The 8548-nt window shown below is 37.7% G+C and overlaps 1 protein-coding gene across 1 annotated transcript in view; it reads left to right on the forward strand.

Annotated features, from left to right (window-relative positions):
• TULP3 (TUB like protein 3) overlaps positions 1-8548 on the forward strand; it is a 141564-nt gene that overhangs the window by 93484 nt on the left and 39532 nt on the right. Inside the window, exon 3 of the mRNA XM_007937186.1 lies at positions 7974-8133. Within this exon, the coding sequence (XP_007935377.1) occupies positions 7974-8133 (160 nt within the window). The remainder of the gene's footprint in view (positions 1-7973; positions 8134-8548) is intronic.

Genomic DNA, 8548 nt, shown 5'->3' on the forward strand with positions numbered 1-8548 from the left:
TGTGTTCTGGGTCTTTATCCTGCTCCCTTGTTTCTAATGCTTTATCTTATTTCTTTGTATAGACTGTGATGCTTTCTTGTCTCTGATACATTGTGAGTTTGTTGTATTTATATTTAATTGGTGATGCTGTGTTTGAGTGATTCGCCCAAGATTTTTGTTTTCTTTGTTATTTGGATGTATCTGAATAAGCAGCATACTGTGCTCCTCTATTTGGTAGTTGGCAGCACTTACGCAGTTACCACCTGTCTCCTGGTGGGTGTGATAGAGAATGAGTGGCTGCACAGATTTCTGTTAACTGTTTGTGAAGAGCAGTTAAAGGTGAGTCAGGCTCTTTTTGGTGGTTGTGCATTGTTGGACAGTTGGTGCAGAAGGAAGTGGTGGCTGTCACTGAGTAAGTGGAGCTGCTGGAGGTGGGGGTGTGGTTTGGTCATACAGGCAGTTGCTGTCTCCCACTCAGATGAAACAACAATTGAATAACTATCAAAAAAGTTAAAGCAAGAGGTCAAAAAATACACACTGTGTAAAGACATAGGAACAATCACGAAAAAGAGAGGGAGGGAAAAAAAAAAGCGGAAAAGCAATAAAGGAAGAAAGTATTTAAAGAAATACTTTAAAATTCCAAAAGAAATATGAACAGAAAATGGGGGGTGGGGACCTGCAGTATCTCGGGGTGGGGGAAAGATAAGAGAAAAGGGGTAGAGTAGGAGAATAATTCAGAAAGAAATGGGGAAAGTGCAAAAAGAAAAACAAGGAATGGAGAGAATCACAAGAAAGAAAAAAAGGGGAACTAGGAAAAGGGAAGAAAGCAAAAGGTGAAGACTAGAACCTGGGAAGGCAAGAAGAAAGAATAATAATAGAAAGGACAGAAAAAAATAATTTTAAAACAGACAAAAACAAACAAAATAATAATAATAACTGGGGTGGGGCAGGGCACCCAGGTTCTGTCAGAGCACAAAGACTGGGATGGAGTTCCTGCCGGCCCAGAAGGTGGGCACAAGTGAGGGAAAGTCACACCTCCATTCCCAAGCGGGTGTGGGCTATAAGAGTAATAAGGGAAATATCACATCTTTCCAGTCCTGTGTCTGGCATGTCCTTGCTTTCCTTGGCAAGTGGAGCCTATTCTTAGGTCCCTGGAATCTGAGAGAATGCTGTCGCTTTAAATATATAAAATGGTCGAACCCCTTGTAAACATTCAAAATGGCTGTACCCTCCAGACAGCCAAAAGTCTACTGCTCAGCTTGTCTTCCTCTTTGCTGCTTCCCCTTTTATTCACCAGCCACCAGTGCACTCCTCCGTGCAGCCCCTGGCTAGGAGGGCCAACATTAAGGTTAATTCTTAGACCCTAACAGCACTTGGCATTATCCAAGCTGTCTGTGCCATCAGGATCGCTGACAGACTGTAGCTACGTATGTCATCTTTTTTCAGTGTTTTCATGCAGGTTCTTAGTTGAGTTTAGTCCACTTCTGTATCCTTCCTTCCAAAGCTCAGGGTTCCAGGATTATCTTCTGTATCTGTGTTAATTGGTTCCTCTTTTCTTTGTTGAAGTGGGTCTGTGTAGTTTGCCTGTTCAGCCAATTTACTGGAACCTCCTCTGTCCCTTTTGATGTCATATGTAAGAAACTTGCCTAACCCCAGGTTACAAAGACTAGCTCCCATGTTTTTTTCTAAGAGTTGTCTGGTTTTATCTCTTGACACATTGATCCATTTTTAGTTAATTGTTGTGTATGATGTGAATGAAGGGTCCAACTTCGTTTTTTTCAGGGTGCATATCCAGTTGTTCCAACACCATTTATTGAGAAGGCTATTTTTTTCCTATCCAGTATTTTCATTTTGCTTTTATTTTCACTAATTTCATTAGGGTACTCTTATTTTCAGGGCATGTGGTCACCTTAATTCTCTACAGAAAGTAAAGATTTTTGGGTTCTTCCAGTGACTTGACTCAGACATGGATACATATTAGGTAGAGAACATTTATGCCATCTAGTGGAAAATAAAGTGTAACATAGCCCCTTTGGGCAGGGTTGCAACCCATACTTTTCAAAGGGATGCAGTGATCAGTGCACTGAATTGATATTTTTTAAGAAGTCTGATCTAAAATTTTTAGTTTTGCAATTCTAAAATCTCACATTGTGTGTCAGGAAAATTAGTTATTTTTAGCTAAACTGATAAACTCCAGGCAACCTTTGTGATGTTACTGATTGTACCTTCTAGTCAGTTTATTCCAAGAATGTTATAATGTAACTCTAGCCCATCATCTTCTAGGGAGTGCAGATAGTCTCCAGATTACAAATAAGTTCCATTTTTAAATCTGTCTTTAAGTCAAATTTGTACAGAAGTCAGAACATAAAAGTACAGTTTGTATCTAATGTCAGTTAGTCAAATGTGTTAGTATATGTCTTTCTATGCATAAAAAAAAAAATACTTCCAGATACCTAAAGGATTTTTAACATAATAATACAGTAATAATAATGTTTTGAAGTGTGTCACAAAGTAGCACCTATTTGTTATTATAGAAACATTGTATGTACCTCACATTTTTAATATAATGGGCTTTGGGGGGAGGGGACGGGGGCGTTGGTTTGTAACTACAGGATGTATAGAAGTCTTGTATTAGTAACCTGGAGACTGCCTGTACTTGGAAAATTGCAAATCAGTGATGCCAAGCTATCATCAATTTGAATCTCGCCTGAGCTTTATTATTTTATTGAATGGAAGTCTTTTGAAGCCCCAGTGAAAGGAACATTTTTCTCTATCTAATATCCTTTATTTCTTCATTGTTTGTTTTGGCATCACCATTCAATATTTTGCCTGAAGGAATAATAAGACATGCCACTAGAACCTGGAGAGATGAATTATTTCAGCTCCCAGGAAAATTGGGAAATTTCAAGGTAATTAAATTTTAGTTTATGTGACACTTAAAATCTTGAAGGCAGCATATTTTAGATGTGTTTAAGGCACCCAGTAGTCAACTTCGGCTCTCTTCCAGACTTCTCTGACTTTCCCCTAACTTTGTAAGAAGCCCTTTGTTTATGTAGCCTCATTTAAAACACTCTTGGCTCTTCAGGGACAGTAAAAATAAAGTATGAGCTGACATTGTTAAATTCAAACTCTATTAGTACCTGTCTTCTTCCTTACCTAGACTGTGTGTGGGTGTTAGAATGCTAAATCAGGAAACAGCTTTCACCAAGATGGCAATTTTCTAGTATGTAGGTATTTTGTGATTTTTTTTTTAATTGGACAGTAGTAGGATATCGTTAATGCTGTAGTGTAGTAGCTGTGATCCTCAAGTTTACAGTTAGAATCTACAGGTTTTTCCTTAAGTTGTTGATCTAAATGAATTTGGTGTTGAAGTTGAAAATGAAAGGCTTCACTAGATGCCTTGGTAGAATCACTGTGGTCCACTTTACAGTTTTTTCATGGTTTTGTCATGGTTATATTTAATATTCTTCACCAATGTCATAAATCAAATGTAAGCAAGTTCTTAGGCAAAATTCACATTAGTCAAACTCACAATTGTCAAATGCTGTTGAGTCAGTTCTAACCCCTAGGGACCCTTATGTACAACAGAACCAAATTTCCTGGTCCTGTGCCTCTCAATTGTTGCTGTGTTTGACCTCATTGTTGCAACTACTGTGTCAATCCATCTCATTGCCTCTTTTTTGCTGACCCTGTACTTTACCAAGCAGAGACTAATCCCTCCTGACAGCATGATGAAAGTATGAGAGGCAAAGCCTCACCATCCATGTTTCTAAGGAGCATTCATCTGTTACTTCTTTCAAGATCTGTTTGTTCTTCTGGTAATCCATGGTATATTTAATATTCTTCACCAGCACCATAATTCAAATGCATCTATTCTTCTTCAGGCTTTCTTATTTATTGTCTAGCTTTCACATGCATACCTTATTTTGCAGAGTGACATCTATGCTCTTGAACACTTTTAAACTTTGTAAAGAGGTCTTTTCCAGCAGATTTACCTAACGCAGTACATCTTTTGACTTCTTGACTGTCGCTTCCATGGGCATTGATTATGGAGCCAAGTAAAGTGAAATCCTTGAAAATGTCAATTTTTTTTCTCTATTTATCATAATGTTGCTTGTTGACCCAGTTTTGTTTTATTTTTTTTAATTTTATTGTGATTTGAGTGAAAGTTTACAGAGCAAATTCATCTTCCATACAGCAGTTTACATATACTTTGTCTCATGGCATTGACTGCAATCTCCCACAGCACAACAGCTCTCCTCCCACTTCCTCCCCATAGCTACTCTTCCCTGTGTCCTTCCCTCCCATGCACTCCTGCCCAACCCCCAAGCTGTCTCCTTGTGTATACATGGTCCTTCTGTTCTGTTCTCCCATGATTGATCTCTCCAAGGAGTGTATATCTACCTAATAATGTAAATGTTCAGCTAATATGCCTGTCTTTTGTTTGTCTGGCAGCCACAGGAGTAGGTTCAGTTCCAAATTTGAAAAGCAGCTAGGAGCCATATAGTCTCAGGGGTTCCACCAGGCTGCATATTGGTCCAGTTTTTAGAATTTTTATTTTCTTTATGTTGAGGTGTAATCTATACTGAAGGCTGTAATCCTTGATCTTCATCAATAAGTGCTTCAAGTCTTCTTAATTTTCAGCAAGCAAGGTTGTGTCATCTCTATATCTCAGGTTGTTAATGAGTCTTCCTCCAATCCTGATGCTGTATTGTTTTTCCTGTAGTGCAGTTTCTCAGATTATTTACTCAGCACGCAGATTGAATAATTATAGTGAAAGAATACAACCATGATGCACATCTTTCCTGATTTTAAACCGTGCAGTATCCCCTAGTTCTGTTGGAACGACTGCCTCTTGGTCTGTGTATAGGTTCCTCATGAGCACAATTAAATATTCTGAAATTCACATTTTTTGTAAGGTTACCCTTAATTTGTTATAATCTGCCCAGTCAAATGCCTTTACATAGTCAGTAAAACACAGGCAGAGATCTTTCTGGTATTCTTTACTTTCAGCCAAGATCCATCTGATATCAGCAATGATACCCCTCATTTCATATCCTCTTGCAAATCTGGCTTGAATTCCTGGCACCTCCCTGTTGATGTACTGCTACAACCATTTTTGAATTATTTTCAGGAAAATGTTACTTGTGTGTTATACTTATGATATTGTTCAATAATTTCTACATTTTTTGGAATAGGCACAAATATGGATCTCTTCCAGTCAGTTGGCCATGTAGCTGCCTTCCAAATTTCTTGGCATAAACAAATGAGTGCTTCTAGTATTGCATTTTTGTTGAAGCATCTGAATTGGTATTGCATCAGTTCCTATAGTCTTGTTTTTCACCAATGGCTTTACTACAGCTTGGACTTCTTCCTTTAATACCGTTGGTTCTTGATTATATGCTACCCTCTGGAATGGTTAAACATCAGCCATTTCTTTCTGGTACAGTGACTCTGTGTATTCCTCCCATCTTCTTTTGATGCTTCCTGGCTCATTCAATATTTTACCATAGAATCCTTCAATTTTGCAACTCAAAGCTTGAGTATCTATAGCTTGCTGTCAGTTTGTCATACTGTGGTGGCTTGCATGTTGCTGTGATGCTGGAAGCTATGCCACTGGTATTTCAGATGCCAGCAGGGTCACACATAGTAGATAGGTTTCAGAGGAGCTTCCAGACAGGCTAGGAAGAAGGATGTGGCAGTCAACTTCTGAAAAATTGGCTACTGAAAACCTTATGAATAGTAGTGAAACTCACAATAGTCCATTGTAAAGTTAGAACACCAATTTATTGATTTACAGTGGGAACTCTACTCTTACAGTGTATATTCAGGTGTACTGTCCAAAAAAATCAAATCAAACTCATTGCCGTTGAGTCAGATCCAGCTTGTAGCATCCCCTCCTTGGGTTTCTGAGGCAGTATCTCTACAGAAGTAGATTGCCCAATCTTCCTTCCAAGCAGTAGCTGGTGGGTTTGAACCGCCAGCTTTCTGTTAGCAGGCAAAGGGCTTAGGCACTGCGCTACCAGAACTCCTAGGATACTCTGTTCCTGAAAATATTATACCTAAGAAGTTAAACTGAAAATTTAGAAGGCTGTTCAATAAGCAAAGAAACCGAGTTAACAAAATTAGATAGTCCCAAGGTTTATTTCATGTAGGCCATGAAGAAGCCTTATATAGTTTCGTGCCCTCAAAGAAAATCAGCTCTCCTAGTGAAAAGAATACTCTTGTCTACCAGATTCAGTATTTCTCTTTCTCAGAGTCTTGATAAGCTCTGTCAAATTCTAGCCCTTTCACTCCCTTTTTCTAGATCATAAGTAGAATACTTTTTTTATGTAACATTCTTTACATGTGTTATGGCAGTGAATTAGGCAGCAATTTGTGATTTTTTTTCCATCAGTTATTTCATAGTTGTGAGATATTAAACAGCTGTGGGCATAGACAGGATATATTAGTTTCTCATGCTTTCTGTACTTCATCTTTACCATCTCTTCAAGTAGGTTTCTTCTTAGTCATTTTTTTTAAGACTTCTTATTTGCTAGATAGAATCTTATCAACAAATTTAGGGGAGTACCTCTTTAAAGCCTCCTGTATATGTATTTAATGTTCCTGTTACATTGTTGTTGTTGTTGTTGTTATGTGCCGTTGAGTCGGCCCCGACTCATAGCGACCCCTACTTGGGTTTCCGAGGCAGTATCACTACGGAAGTAGGATTGCCCAACCTTCCTTCCGAGGAGTGGCTGGTGGGTTTGAACCGCCAGCCATCTGGTTACATTAAGTTTCTTTAATTCATGTTAACTCAGGTGATAATCTCAAAACTCCTATTAGTTCTTCTCAATTTGCTCTAACCTCTATTCATTCTTGATGGTGTAGTCCATGTTGGCACATTATCTTAGCTCCCAATCTTTCTCCTCTATACACAGGCTTAGGTAAAAAAGAATAGCTCTATTTCCCCTATGTCTTCTGAATTTATTTGCTTGCTTTTATCAGCAGTTCAGGAAAAACCCACTTCTTTCCCTACTGCTAGTCTTACCTCTTCTTCTTAGCCATACTTTTCTGAAGTAATATTGGTTGGAAAAAGTGAGTAGATAGTTTTTACCTGAGAAACAATAAGTAGGTTGTAATGTTTTTTAATTATGGTGGATTTTTTTTTTAATACATTTTTAGCTTTGGGCTTGAAACTTTTCCTATTCTTAGATAGCCCAAATCTGTAATTTCTGTGTGTTACAAGCTCTTGCTTGCCAAAGTTTACAAATAATACATATGCTAGTACCTTCCTTTCCATCTCATTGGATATTTTTCTTGTAGCCTCTCATATTTTTCTTGACTTTCCTTGATCCATAGTCTTTATTTTGGTTTAGATCCATAGAATTGATAGCCTTCTGTTTGGAATGTTCCTGCTGCCATTTTCTTTCTTCTTACCCTCGGCCCTAATTTATTTGATTTCTAATTATGTAAAATGAGCAAGAAAGCAAAACCAAAACTTATTATTCTTTAGCTTATTAAAACATGAAAATAATTTGGTGTTTAAAGGATAGTAATTTTTATTCCTCTGATTACTAATGTAAGAAAATTTGGAAAATAAAACTAGAAAAAGAAAATAAGCATCCATATTCTTCCACCCAAAGAAATCACTTTTACTGTATTCCTCCATTTTTTCCCATAATGTACATTATTTATATATTTTAAACTTGTGATCATATTTTGATAATGGTAATTATATGTTTTCAACAGACTTGAATTATAACCTCAGCTTGGCTCGCAACATATTACATGAGTTTAAATAGATCTTTATAGGTGTTTAATAAATATTGATTAAAGGAATGAATGAGTCCTTGCTCCATTCTGTGCTCTAGTTTGCCTAATTCTTAAGTGGAAAAAGTTGATTTATAAGAGGTTTTGTCAAAAAAAAAACAAGCTGGAAATGTTTTAAGTGCCTACCTAGGTCTTGTCATTACTCTCCCGGCTATGTCACTTTTTTTTTTCCCCCTCCACAGAGAGCCCTGCTGGAGAAAAAGCAGAGAAAAAAGCGCCTTGAGCCACTAATGGTACAGCCAAACCCAGAAGCCAGGATATGTCGCTCAAAGCCAAGAGGGAGTGAGGAACAAACTCCTTTAGTGGAATCTCATACCCCTCACAATGATGTCATCCTACATGGTGTGTATTTAGACTGCATTTCTTCCTTCCCAGGTACAGTTTTCACAAATCTAACAGAAGGCAGATGGATTCTCAGATGGACTAGAGGGACAATATTAGCATTGTTACTGGGTACTTTCATACATCTTTATAATCACATTCTGGTTCTTTGAATTAGAACAAAAACAATGTGTTAATCAGTGGAAGATCAATTCATGTCCATCCTAGAAGTGTTTTTGTTTTTAATTTATTTATTTTTTAATTGTGATTTGGGTGAAAATTTACAGAGCAAATTCACTTTCCATACAGCAGTTCACATACACTTTGTCTCATGACATTAACCACAATTTACCACAATGCAACAGCTCCCCTCCCACTTCCTTCCAATAGTTACCTCTTCCCTGTGTCCATCCCTCCATGCACTCCAGTCCCCTGA

Source organism: Orycteropus afer, unplaced genomic scaffold (assembly GCF_000298275.1).
Source record: "Orycteropus afer afer isolate SDZICR_OR568_19922 unplaced genomic scaffold, OryAfe1.0 scaffold00040, whole genome shotgun sequence".
In the NCBI taxonomy this organism is placed as follows: domain Eukaryota; kingdom Metazoa; phylum Chordata; class Mammalia; order Tubulidentata; family Orycteropodidae; genus Orycteropus; species Orycteropus afer.